The following is a 14421-nucleotide window of genomic DNA, read 5'->3' as shown; positions in this document are numbered from 1 at the left end:
CATGTACTCTAATTCACTGACCAAGAGAGGGAATTAACAGATGCACATCTCTCCTTGGTTTTGCAAGCCCTCAATGGTTCATGCATTTCTTGTTTCTCTGGACAAGAACCTACATTTGACCTACATTCCACAAAGCAAGCACGTTACTCTTGCCTTTAAATGTCAAATAAAAAATCCCTCTAAGGCAGCAACTAGGACAGAATACAAAGAAGCCTCCACTCCAGCATCACTCTTAAAAACATTTCTTAAGAGAAACAGCAAGCACTGACAACGAAAACCAAGGCGAAGTCTATATGCTCCCACTGGGCCCTTTATTTTTGACAGCCTGTCAATGATGTCAAGTGAAGCAACCAAATGTAGAAGGAAAGGAAGAGTTCTCCCCCTCCCTGCAATTCAACGTTCTAGAGAAGCTACAGAAGTTGTATTTTACAAGTAATATTCGCTATTTACTGAAAGCAGTTCACCAGAAAAGTTCTCTCCTGATTTCAATATGACTTCTTCTGGTACAAACTAATTACTCCGAGATTAAAAACAAGCACATCTTGTTCATTTCAGATTCTTGGTGAACTGCGCATTGTGGATATTTAGTTTAACAAGACCTATGAAGGTGTGCTAGTCCAATACAGAGAGCAAGTGTAATGTGTGCACAAAAACAAATAAAGCACGGCTCTCGTTCACCAGGCCAACATCTAATAGTTGACTGAACAAACAGCTTGGCCCCGCTATAATCGGGGCTTCATTTCTACTTGTCTTTTAACTGCTGGCCAAAAACAAACCTTATCTGAGGGAACCTCCAAAACCACATACCTGTAAGGATCGATTGGTCTACCCTTAGAGTTGTAGATTTTATAGAAGTAATTCTTATATCTGCAGGGACCTTGTCTCCAACTGTGAATTAAACACACACACAAACTTAAATCATTAAGGAACTCAAACATAAGTGGTAAAACATCAGCATACCATTAGACATTTATTCACATTTTCTTTCTTTTCAAGAACAGAACAGGTAAATCACAATATTCTAAAACTCTACAGATTGCTATAGAAGCATTTCTCGCTGTCTGAGTATTCAGGAAATGATCTCTCTTCTTTCTCTCTAACCACTGGACTTCTATTCCACCCTGTCTTGGGAAACTAAGAGCAGATTATGGATTTCAGTTAATACAAATCCCTGTAGAACTTGTAAAATTAATAACAAAAAACCTATAACCTATTAAAATTTTAAATAATAAATACAGTATTAAATAACCATTGACCATTGTCCTTTCTTGGGGGGAGGCACATTCAAAGCTGTATCACAGGTTTTCAGTCTGGTGGAGTCAGACAGAGAATTTCTGATGTTGCTTCTGGCCTCAAGCACAGGCCCGATGGAAGAGCTCAGTCTTCCAGGCCCTGTGGAACTGAGCCAGTTCCGACAGGGCCTGGATCTCCTCGGGGAACTCAATCCACCAAATAGGGGCCAGAACTGAGAATATCTTGGCCCTGGCTGAGGCCAGATGTACTTCCTTGGGGCTAGGGACTACCAACTGATTGGAATGTGCAGAGTGCAACACGCTTCAGGTGGACATTGGCAGAGAGGCAATTCCTTAGGTAAGCCAGGCCCAAACTGCAAATGGTCTTAAAGGTAAGAGCCAAATACTCCCTGAACTTCCAGTAGTTCCATACAGCAAACTGAGCTTTAAACTGGCATTTCTGAAACAACCCATGCTCCAAAAGCTACACAACAAGCTGTCTGAGAAGTAAAGGGAGTTCCCAATGCAGTTTGTGTCACCAACACTGTGGGTGGGAGCTCTAATGTTTGATGTACACAGATGAAAAAAAATTCCAGCTGTATTTTGAACACCTTTCGGCACAACACAGCAGCACTGGAGATCTCAGTAACTCCCTATCCAACTCCAATTCCTGTCGACTCCTTCACATTTTACACCATCAGTATTTCTAAAGTGGGGCATACCAACAGTTTAAAAGAAACATTCGTATAACATTGCTTGATCCAGTAACTGCAAAAATAGCAGGTAATTAAAAGCATTCCAAAAAGCACAGGAAGAGGCCACCGAGAATTCTTGCATCACCAGTTAAGAACTGCTGATCCTGACACAGAGAGTGGACTCGTTACACCATGGTCCCTCTAGTTTTACTGCAGGGACGGGGAGTCAACGTTAATTCCTTCAGGAACAGCTTATGCAACTGGCAGCAATCATGCATGCGGGGAGAATGAGTCTGTGAGAAAGACAGGAGAGCGGCAGCCTTTATGCCCAAGAACACAAGCAGAAACGCTTCCCAGATTCTTAAAGTACATATGAATTTGTCGCTTTAGCTACCCTCTTAGAAAATAAGAACACATTTCAGCCCAGTTTCTCACAAGGTTAACGTTATAACCTAGCGTGACTGGAGTCCCGGGAGAGAGACAAAACCATGTTATTCTTATATGGTTAGCTATATAGCTATACTCCTTTTCCTTTGTTCCATTATTGTACATGAAAACCAACCTAAACTCTGTGCCCCTGAGCAGCGAAGAGAAAATAGTACAAGGCAAACAATGACCAAGGCCAAAAATGGGCAAAATATTTCAGTGCACTCCCTTGATGTCATGAGGAGGTTTATATGTAGATACATGATAGCAGCTGTTTTTCAGTTTCACAATTCCACCGCACAGCAGACGGAGACTCAGCACAATGCAAGAGAAGCCCCTCACCCTGTACAGCACACAGGGTTGCTGGGCTTTCGACAGCTGAGCATCTCAGATGCACTACTGCCCTGGACCCCTGGACCGTGGCATATTAAAAGACAGGGATCTCTTTACCACCAGGAATTTACGCAGCTCGGTTGAGGTATGGCCAGCTATAGACAATTATAAAAGCTCTGTGCAAAAAGATCTCTCGTGAAGCTTTGGACTCAACCCATGCAACAGAGGGGAACCCTGCAGAAACCCTGCAGTATGGGATTTAGGCAACTGCTCCCTTCCCTAATAGCAACTTTTTAGAATGTATCGTTTCACCGTCCAGAAAGCGTGGGGCCCAAAACCAAGGAGCCCAAACAGGAACAATGCTGACATGCTCGAAGAGGCCTCTGGTACCCAATGACGTCCTTGCACAGAATGTACACGTTTTCCTGGTAATTGCTACTGATAGCAATCCTTGCTGTCTGAAACAATCAGGCTTGCATTTTTCATTGTTCAGGAGTCTGCTAAATCACCCAAGTGAACAATTCAGTCTGGGAAGTGCTCAAATGCTGACCATTCTAATGCCAGAGCATAGTACACAGGTTTGACATGCCAGGACCGAAAGTTTCCCCAAAACTGCTATTACATTTTATAAGCATGTCTTTCGATGTAATGTTCAGAAGGAGCTGTGCAGGTTCGCTGCTGCCTTAACATTTCCCACAAAACTAGCTTATAGAAACCCAACCAAGTTTTGGAAAGATGCTGGTGTTGGTCTGCCAGTCCTTTTGGTACCAATGTCTGATTTCATTTTGTTGCACCATCTTGCCAGAGGGCTTGTTTGTTTGTGTTTGCAACTGCCTAGCTGTAATCCAGATCAGTGTTAGAAACCATAGTTCTAATAGTTTTTTCTCCTTCCTGCAAGACAAGGCAATAAGCTACTTTATAACCAAGGCAAGACTGTGGTAAATGTGTTACAGTGATTTGAAGGAGAGGTGAAAAGTTAAGCCACATCAGTCAGAAGGACAGCAGAAGGCATGCAACTGTTGGGAAGCAATGAAAGAAAGCTTTGCGTGCTCTCATCATGAAGATTAGGTATCTTATTATTATTTTTTATTGTGTCTATATTGCCCCCCTCCCACACACCTGGAACTGGCTCAGGGTGGCATACAACGTAGAAATAACAAAGTAATTAAAATAGTAACATAATAAAACATTTTAATACATTGAGCAGCACTTATAGCCATTAGCAACATCAAGTTTTGTCATACTTCCCAGAAACTGGCCTCTATCAAAAGATCTTTTCCAGCCTAGGATGTATTTGTTGGGGAGGTGCAGAAATTTCATTGCCCCCTTTTGTACTTTTTCCAGCTCTAAATTCTCTTTTGTGACACTGACCTTTTGAGAATTCTCCTTATCTGTCAGCTAAGAATTCCAAATCGCCACCATGTTCCATTTCTACTTTCAGTCCCCTGGGTAAAAATCTAAACTGAATGAGTTTCATTTTCTAGGACACACTGCCCAGAGCTGTATGGAAGGGTGGTATAACAAAAATCTAAATAAATCCCAACATCCACTAGTCCATGGGTTAGTCCACTAAAACTGACCAAGGGAGGCCTAGTGTTGGCTCAAATCAGCAGCTCAGAAAGAGGCTTTCCCATCGCCACCACCTCCAGCAGCACCCTTGCATCACCGGAAAAAACACTCACAAGAATTAAGGGACCTCAGAACAGCAGGGGGTGATACTAGAGCATGGAAATTCAGAGGTACCCAATTCTTTCTGCTCAATAAAACAGAGGCCTGGATCCAGTGTCTTGATGCCATTTCCCCCCTCAATGACCCAAAGAACATACAAGAGCAATTTTCACACAGAACCTCTCAGGACTATGGTAATCTGCTGGCAAGCCTGTTTCTGAAAGGATGAGAACAGCCTAAAAACAGCTATGGTGGTTTTGCCGCAGTGCCTTTAAATCTCTATTGCACTTACAACAAATATCACTTTGGACTCTTGTAATAGAGATAATTACGAGTGTTTGAAGGCAGACTACTAAACTGTTAGTTGAAAATAATTAGTAGACTTATAATTATAGCAATAGCTAAGCATGTAGGCGTAAAACACAAGGAAAAGGAATTCCCAAAAGCAGCAAGGAGCACTGCAGTCAACATCGCTAGTGATCAAAATGCAGCCTCAGTTCAAAGATCCAGAAGGGAAGACCAGCAGCAATCAAAGGACTCTGGGATGTCATCAAAATGAAGTCGAAGCATCCAGTAATAATTAGGACAAAAGTATATACTCAGTTAACATTAAGCTTAAGTAATAGCGGTGTTTCATTAGTCCTTAAACACCAAGACTTTAGCCTAATTAAAAGAATCTGCCACAGCAGTAACAGTATTACCAGCTGGTCACTAGGATGTTCAAATATTTGGTTTTGGACCTCTTGTTTTAATAATAAAGTTTCACTTGAAGCATAGCTTTTATTAGGGGTATATAAGAAGGCAGCTATTCTGTGAATCCAAAGAATGAGAATAGCAGGATCCTCATACAGGGCTTAGTAACTCACAAGGGGGAAGCCACCAAATCACATTAAACCTTGCTTTTATCAGTTTAAATAAATGTGCTGACCTGGTTTGAACCCCATGGCAGATCATCCATTTCAGGAACCCAGGGCAAAAGGCTGGGATTAATATTTTACTTTAGAACACTTCCAGCAGGCACATTCTCTCTCTCACATACACACACAAAATCCCAGCTGAAATCTACATTCAGTGATAAATTATCGACAAGTGTGGCTAGATGTCATCCTTCTGTTACTCAGAACAAACATGCTCGTTAAACTTGATAGGGCAGAATTCTGGCCTTCTAATTCCCAAGAGTAATATTAATACAACAGTAAGTTTTAGCAAAGCATTGTTCCTTGTGTTCCAATTATATAAACACAGAGACTCTGAAATAATATGTAAAGAGAGGGCATAGCCAAAACAAAGATAGTTTTGCTTTTACACAAGCAGCTTAGGGTTCCATTAAGGGGGAGACGTTACGTTTCACTGAACTCAATTCAATGGTACTAATGGTGGAGTACTAATACCAGTTATTAAACCTTCAGGTATGTACCAATAAGTTGAACAAGAGGAGGAGCTGGGTTTTTCTATCCTGATTTTTTACTACCAGAGGGAGTCTCAAAGCAGTTTACAATCACCTTCCCTTTCCTCTCCCCTCCCTACTACAACAGGCACCCTGTGAGGTAGGTGAGGCTGGATGAGCTCTGAGAGAACTGGCCCAAGGTCACCCAGCTGGCTGCATGTGGAAGAAGAGTGGGGAAGCAAATCCAGCTCTTCAGATTAGATGCCACCACTACACCAAGCTGGCTTTGGAATTTAAGAGTATCTTGAGAAAGTGCAAGATCCTGACCATATTGTGTACATAAGGGCAGCTAACCATATTTATTAAAAAAGCTTATATCCTGCCTCACCATCACAACAGGAGTAGTAGGAATTAAAATCTTCACAGAAGGGGGCTTGATAGAAATGCTTTCCCCCTCCTACAAGAACAGTAGCTGTTGGACTGTTAATGACACAGAAAAGTTATGCATCATAAAGGAAGAAGTAGGATTAGAACAGTTGGGAATCAAGCTGCTTTCATAAGTAAGAGCCCCTTTCAGGGCTTAAGCCTAAAGCAAAGCTTCCCCTCAGTAATACAGGACTCAAATAACTACATGACAGCAAGCAAGCAGCCTGCTTAAAACTATGGTAGATGGAAAAAGCTTCTGTGAATCTGAAATTGACTAATTCATACAATCCCATTAAGAAAAAACTGAACGCAGCACAAATACAGTGTCCTAATTTGAATGTCAGGGACACTCCCCATTTGCTTCCCATTTTTCTGCAAGTCCCACTTTGTCATGTGTGAATTCATAGTACGCAAAGTATAAGGAATGCGAAAGCTCAAGGCTTGCTTGTATAAAGGTAAAGATATCCCCTGTGCAAGCACCAGGTCATGTCTGACCCTTGGGGTGACGCCCTCTAGCGTTTTCATGGCAGACTCAATACAGCGTGGCCTTGCCAGTGCCTTCCCCAGCCATTACTGTTTACCCCCCAGCAAGCTGGGTACTCATTTTACCGATCTTGGAAGGATGGAAGGCTGAGTCAACCTTGAGCCGGCTGCTGGGATCAAACTCCCAGCCTCATGGGTAGAGCTTTCAGACTGCATGTCTGCTGCCTTACCACTCTGCACCACAAGAGGCTCTTCTTGCTTGTATAACATTAGCCTATTTTAGCATTACATGAGAACAGTCACATTATAGTCACTTCTGTACACTTGGAAAATAATTCAGACAGATCACATATTCTCTGTAGAAGCAGATCAGGGAACGGGACACAGAGTGTGTCACACATGTATGGAACCTAACGTGGATATCCTAATAATGAAAAGTGTTAAAATACAGTTGGGTTCACCAAGAAGTTTCATCTTAAGAAGAGAAGATTCTTGTCCCTCAGTGGTGTGCATGTGCAAATGATACTTTTTGGTCAGTTTTCAGAAGCAAAACAATTATGCTGTGTATTTTTCACTATAAATTAGCTGCAATTGCAAAGTTAAAAAACACCCTCAAATAATGAAAATCTATATCAAGTTAGTAAGGCATAAAGCCATTTAAGGACAACATCTGGACATCATCCTCAAGTTGCTAAACTGCATTCAGTTTGCTGTAAAACAGCAAGAGGCCCAAGAAGCACACTGAGAGTTCAACAAATCTTACAAGATGTATGTCCTAAAAGTCTTTATTCTCCAAACTAAAGCTCCTTTCGGTAATTGGCTGTCATGAACTGGGATAATCTGGCAAGATAACATCATCACAAATTATAAAATCTCTCACTTCAACATTTCTTTCTTTTTTAAAAGAACAATGCCTGGTTTGCTTTGCTGCCTCTCAAAGCTAAAAATATTCAGCAAGATATCAAGGCATGTACCTGACTGAATGCCAGATTGTCATATTTTGTGTTTTTTCTATTATATGGAGGCCTCTTCTCTAGTCTTGGAGCATTTTAAGATGACACCTTTTACCTCTTTCCCCTCATCTTAATCAACAGATTTACAACTATACTACAAACTGCCACTTTCACTAGAAAGCGATAGAAATAGTTGTTTCAAGCAAGAAATGGAAGCTTGACCTTTCTAGATAGTTTCTATATAGTTTGTGAGAGCCCAGCTGTAGATAGTTTCTAGATAGTTTGAGAGAGCCCAGCTGTGCATGGGGGGCATTTTATGATTTTCTCATAAAGTGGGCGGCATCCACAAGGAGATCCAGCAGTCTGAGGTGACTGGACATATCGTGAGACAACCTCACCCACATTTCTATGTACATCACGCATGCCGTACGTCAGATTACTTGTGCCACATGCCCAACTGCTACAGACTGCTAGCTCCCCTCACCAGTGCATAATTCCACATGGCTAGATTGCAGCAACCATCCAAAGAAGTGAATCTGTCCAAGTTAGTTAAAAGCCTCTGCCAAATACTTCCTTAACAGAATACAATGTTTTTGAAGAACACAGCATATAAACATCTACCAGATAGCAAGTTGAGTGCAATCCTATCTTAGCTCTTACCAAGCTAAAATTTACCAAGTTTTTTTTACATAGTCTGGAAGCTCAAGATTTACTTGATGGTATTAAGTTCCTGCCTGGCAAGATATGGCTAAGGGCAGATGCACAGAAACTCATTGCCTATGTTTAGAATCCATTTCCTCCTAACAAAAGAGATGCTTTTTTTAGAGTTAATGACTATGCCTTGATGCCTTCTCCCTGCCCCCTCCCCCCAAAAGCCCATAATGAAGTATCCCGCAACATTAGGCACCACTGACACACAGGAGATAGCTACCACCTGGTTATTTACGCCAGTCAACAGTGAGGTGCACTTGCCTGGCCATGCAAATGTCACTGGCACTCAGCCTAGAATTCCAAGGCCAGATATGCATCCCGGCATCAAGTGATTTGTTGCTTCCCTACATGGCCCGTGTTTTGTGGGCACCATGTCAAAGGCCATCCAATATGCTGATGCTTGTGACAGAGGCATGCACATACTCTCTCTCACCTTCAGGTCTTGACACTAGCTATGGAACACAGTGTATGTACTCTTTGCCACCTATCCGGAATATTTCACTAGGTACAGCCGTTTAATTCACGACCTGTAACAGTGCAGGCTACATACAACATCCACATTTATATGGAAGGCAGGACTGTGAGCAGGACTCAACATACCGTCCTATAGGTAACTATTTCCACTGTGGGAGTCACCGGTTATCATAATAATAATGTCCACTTTTTATTTATTTTTGGATTTCTGAGCAGCCCCTCTTCAGAGCGGTCTCAGGGTGGCTTACAAAAAATGTGATAAAATCCCCATACAATAGGTAGAAAACATTAATCACTGTAAAAATATGTTGATCACACACTCCATCCTATGATCATTCTCCCACAAGCCTAAATCACAGCCGTTGGCAGCCTTGTTCTTGGCCTTGGTAATGGCTCTGGCGAGGACTGGGGCATGGGGGGCTACTGAGATGCTAACAGGGCAACCTTGGCCTCAACTAAACGCCTGGTGGAAGAGCGCTGTTCTACAGGCCCATTGGAACTTTGGAGTTCCATAAGAGCCCTTGTGTGCACCGGCAGCTCATCCCAGGCCGGCAACCAGTGCAGCTGCTGGAGAACAGGTCAAATATAGGATCTCCGTGGGGTCTTTGCAAGGATCATAGAATCATAGAGCTGGAAGGGCCATAAAGGCCATCTAGTCCAACCCCCTGCTCAACGCAGGATCAGCCCTAAGCATCCTAAAGCATCCAGGAAGTGTGTATCCAACCTTTGCTTGAAGACTGCCAGTGAGGGGGAGCTCACCACCTCCTTAGGCAGCCTATTCCACTGCCACCTCTCTCTAAAACCACAGCCACCTCTCTCTATATGCTATTCCATAAAGTCTACTGCATCGTCTAGCAACAAAAGCGGAGCTGGCAATCAGGAATAGAGAACTGTTGTAAGAGAATTTTGCATTGTACATCTTACACTGGGAAAACAGGCAAGAAGCAGCTGGTAGACCTGCTATATCCTTTACAAGTACATACATTTCCTCCATTAACATACAGCATACAATTTTTGCTCACTTGGAAATATTCTGTGCAAACAAGGCTTTTTTCATATATTGTAAACCACGCCATTGTGCATCTTAGCTGGTGGGTACAAATGCTTGAACAAATATATAAAGCATGTTAAAATGCCAACTAGGACTCAGGCATACTAAGAGCTTGACTAGCTCATGCAGTTCTATGAACATTCTTTGAAATGGCAATTCCAAGCCAGAGCCGGAGCCAATGGTTCTCCTATTCTATTTAGGTCAATTCATGTCAGGTGAGCTTTTTTAGCAGCAAATCTGTACTCTCTGGTTGCAATCAGTTTCCCGCCCTTCACAGCATGGAAAGGGGAGGCAGACAAAAGCATTCTGCTGATAATGCGGGCACTCAACATGCCAGCAAAATTTACACAACCCAAAAAATGGCAGAAAACTGATTACAGGACCAGTTCAGCACAAACACGTAATCCGGCATGACAGGCTGCAATTAGCATGAAAGCAGAAAGATTCCCATCAGTTCTAATGGGTCTGGAGCCCATTCTAACTCACAATTGTCTGCACTTGGACAGTAAATCAATTCATAAGAGCTAATTTATTGCCAACTCATCGCTTCAAAAGCTGTAACGTAAAAGGCATTTAAAGACATGTGTATTATGTAGCCAACATGGTATCTCACCAGCTACTTCCACAATATCACCAGGGACGATGTCTCTAGCTTTTATCCTTTGGACGCTTTTTCTGTCTTGTCGATATACTTTGCCCATTTCAGGTTCATATTCTTTAAGAGCTTCAATAGCATTTTCAGCATTTCTCTCCTGCAAGAGAGGGCAAAATTAGAGGTTCTGGAAGACAGAAACACTAGCTTTTACCACTGAAGGTGGCAAAACAATTGGCTTCCAATTTTCCCATTTACACCATTAAGCACACAGTAATGTACGTTCATTCACTAACATAAACAGACATGTCACAGCCGCTGCAGTAAGTTGTAGGGGCAGTCTGCACAGCATCACTGTCACACACAGTCATTAGAAGCCACTGTGCCTTTCACTTCAGTTCAGTTTACGTCCTCTCTAGGATGTTTATTATGGCACAGGCAAGGTTCTTTCTGAGACAATTCCTCCGCTGGAAAGCTTATTTGAAATCAAACGGAGATGACTATCTCACACAAAATGCATTAAGTACTTACTTTATCACAGACATCTCTGCCCCAAAGCATACTTCTTACAATGACTAACCAAGAAACCAAGCTCGTTGTTTTAGAATTCAGCACCAATCCTTATTCTATTCCTACCTTCATAACACTCAAGAGCCTATTTTGCTGGATGTGTTATTGCCAGCGGCTTCTAGATTTGAAGAGAATGGTTGCCCCAAAGCCTCTTTGTTCTAGTAGTGAAAAGATAATGGCTGGCACTCATCACTTGCTAAGAAAAGAGCAAATATCTCTTAACGTTATAACAAATTTGGTATTATAACCCAGAAAGTATCAACTCCTCATCATTACTGGAGTTTGAACTTGCTAGCTGTCCAAAGAGTAACTGTATGATTATGGTAAGAGCACTTTATGGCTACTGTTATTTAAGAATGTAGGTTTCAATCCTGGATACTCAAAGGACTGCTTGGTTGAGTACAGCACTGTCCGTGTTGTGTCCATTCTCTCAACTCCTTCTCATCAGGTCCCTGGCTTCTGAAGTGAGGCAGGTGGTCATTCCACTGGTTGCCTCTGTCCTGAAACTGCTTTCCCTCTTCCCATCACTGGGAAGCTTTTTGCGCAGGCCAAATCTCACACTGCTTTTAGCTAATCTGATGATTATTCCTGTTGGCAGCAGTGGTTTTCTTCAGCAGTAGTTTTGTTCCCTATCTTGCCAGATTCTTAAAGTGTTATTTTTTCAAAATGCTTCATCTGGTCTCTTAGTATTTTAGATGTTTGTATGCTAAGGTGTCATGGGACCATTTTATGTATTTGTCTTCTATTGTCTTTTTATTGCAAATTGCTTCAAGCGTGTTATTGAAAAAGAGGCAGTACATAAATAAAAAATAAAGATGCACTGAAAAGGACCTTCAGTTAGCAAGATTGTTTTCTCCTCGACTACCTGATACTGAAGTTTCCATAAACTATCGCAGGCTGTCAAAATTGAAATGTCTGATGCACCAATAATTTCTGCTCTACTGAAAGGCAAAGCTTTGGGCTGTGGTTTGTGCAACCAGTATATGCAGATTCAGACATAGTGCAAATTATGTCTTAAGATACAAGATATTTAATCCAGTCAACCACTCTGACAATCATGCTGAAAAAGATGAATGCTGAAAATCTTCAGCTGTCCCTGCCACTGTAGTTTGCAAGGTAAATTACTGTAAAATGACCAGATCTAACCAGGGCTAATCTGAGTCAAGCAACAAACAAAAATATTGTTTCCTCTAACAATGGAAGCTCACCAGAGGTATGTCTGCACTATTAAAGCTATTAGCTTTTTTATTATGACAACCAGGGTTGTTCCATGTTTATTTATAGCTATGATGCTTTTGTTACAGCTTCCAAAAATGACAAACAACTAGGAAGAGTTCAGGATTAGATTTTGTGGTAGCAATAATGAGTGAGCATTAAGATATAAAACAATGCAAGTTGAAAAATAAGCCTGGATCCTAAATTTTTGGGGTGGCTCCATAAAGCCACAGAAATTCTGCCACCGCTGGGATCTGTTCCAAAAGAGCATTTTTGAATGACTTTTTAAAATCATTCCATCTATGAAGACAAGAAAGAGGGCAGTACAAAGAGTGCTGCATTAGGGGGACACTTCTCAGTCTTCCTGCTCCCAATGAATTCATACATCTGCAAACACAGTCCTGCCTTGCGTGAAATGGCCTGGTTGCTGAGATCACATGGCAGCTTCCTGAACTTCCTTGCCCCCCCCCCCTCTTGTGTACACAGAACTTGCTCCTGTACTTCTAGGTTTGTGCCAACCAAAATTTGGTAGAGGGTCCACCCTGTGTCAAACTACGGCAGAAAACAGTTTAAAGATAAGTGTGCAGACAATATGCAGTCCTACTCATTCCCTATTCAAAAATTTGTGCTGTTTTTTTAGTCTATGGTAGCTACCCACTGTTCCATGTCAAAGCCATAAAATCAAAAACCTAGTAAAATCTAATAAAAAAGTGAAATAGTTAATCTGCTTGAACTCCTATAAAAACAATGCTATCTATTCAAAATTATGAGTCAGAATCTGGCAGCTCCTTCTTGGCAGTGGCGGGGTAATGTATGAAGACTGCCATCAATATTTATGTTACCATGGTGCCGTGGGACAGATTCCCATTATCGCCATACATTCAGAAATGACTGTGTCTGGACTCTCCCTTCTCAAACATTTTGCCTGTCCAAGTTTTTTCCTGCAATACTGCATAGCAACAGCCTTACTTACATAGGCCACTCTGTCATCTATACCAGGGGTAATCACAACCTGTGGTCCTCCAGATGTCCGTGAACTACAATTCCCATGAGCCCCTGCCAGCATTTGCTGGCAGGGGCTCATGGGAGTTGTAGTCCATGGACATCTGGAGGACCACAGGTTGACTACCCCGATCTAGACAAAAAGACAATTGCAGAGCACACATACAGGCATATTTGTATGAAGAACACCGTGAAGGAACCTCGTAATGGAACCAGCAGCACTTCAACCACCACAGCTAAGGTTTGGCTATAAACCAACGGTTTGAACAGGACTCTGTTTTGACATCCATAGTGGTGGTGTTGTTGTTAGGTGCAAAGTCGTGTCCAACCCATTGTGACCCCATGGACAATGATCCTCCAGGCCTTCCTGTCCTCTACCATTCCTATCCATAGTATAAGCGCAACTAAATACTATGAAGAGTACTTGGGACAGTGGCTATTGGATGAACTGGGCAATGGGAACGGTGGCGAGGTCAAGGTACCAATTGTAATTAAGTGGGAAAGAAAGTTTGCTGGTGGTCCAATTATGTGCTCTACTAACATATGATTTAGTATAAATACTGGTAGCCTTTTCCAACCACAATGATTATGATTGGCAGTCAGGGAATTTTTATAAATTATACTTTTACAGTGCCTAGCTGTTATATGGTTCGTAAATAACATTACTGCTACTAAAACTTTTAGATAAGCAAAATAGCGTCAGCCATATTTCAGCATCAGCTAGAATATGATTCTTATCAGCCCCTTTAGAGGGTTCTACTGATGCTGAAGAGCTTGTGGCTCTCTCCACTAACAGCTGCAATTCAGAGGATGGAGAGAAGTTTTTCAGAGAACACTGAAATGAGCTTAGCTGTAGATCCTCCATATGGCATCATACATGTGGATGGGGAACACTGCAAGAACAGGCAATGCTATTCATACCTCAGCATAGTAAATGATATTTCTGTACCAAGCCTTGCCATGACAGGACGCAATGATTCCGCAGGACAAAGTGAACAGGTTAACAAAGGTCATTCCAAGTAAAGAACTCTCCAAGGCAGAACTCCTACTAAACTTACATGCAAGGTGACAGGCAAATATTGCTTACAACCATGTATCCAATTTACAGTTTGGGAAGAGATCAGTAAAGCCCCACTCTGCCACAATATCTGAATTTTATGGTAAACACAGGAGGGCTGACCAAAAACTTCCCGGTTTGGCAAG

At 42.0% G+C, this 14421-nt stretch overlaps 1 protein-coding gene across 3 annotated transcripts in view; it reads right to left on the bottom strand.

Moving 5' to 3' along the window:
* The window catches only part of ATP2A2 (ATPase sarcoplasmic/endoplasmic reticulum Ca2+ transporting 2), a 51836-nt gene that overhangs the window by 21696 nt on the left and 15719 nt on the right, over positions 1 to 14421 (bottom strand). For all 3 annotated transcript variants that reach the window (XR_013226372.1, XM_077308893.1, XM_077308894.1), the window contains exons 5-6: positions 10453 to 10591; positions 808 to 888 (exon numbers count right to left, since the gene is read on the bottom strand). Coding sequence is in view for 2 of the 3 variants with exons in the window: in XM_077308893.1 (XP_077165008.1) it covers positions 808 to 888; positions 10453 to 10591 (220 nt within the window). In the remaining variant the exon portion in view is untranslated. The remainder of the gene's footprint in view (positions 1 to 807; positions 889 to 10452; positions 10592 to 14421) is intronic.

This window comes from Paroedura picta, chromosome 13 (assembly GCF_049243985.1).
Source record: "Paroedura picta isolate Pp20150507F chromosome 13, Ppicta_v3.0, whole genome shotgun sequence".
Lineage (NCBI taxonomy): Eukaryota > Metazoa > Chordata > Lepidosauria > Squamata > Gekkonidae > Paroedura > Paroedura picta.
This window is presented reverse-complemented; position numbering and strand designations above follow the sequence as displayed.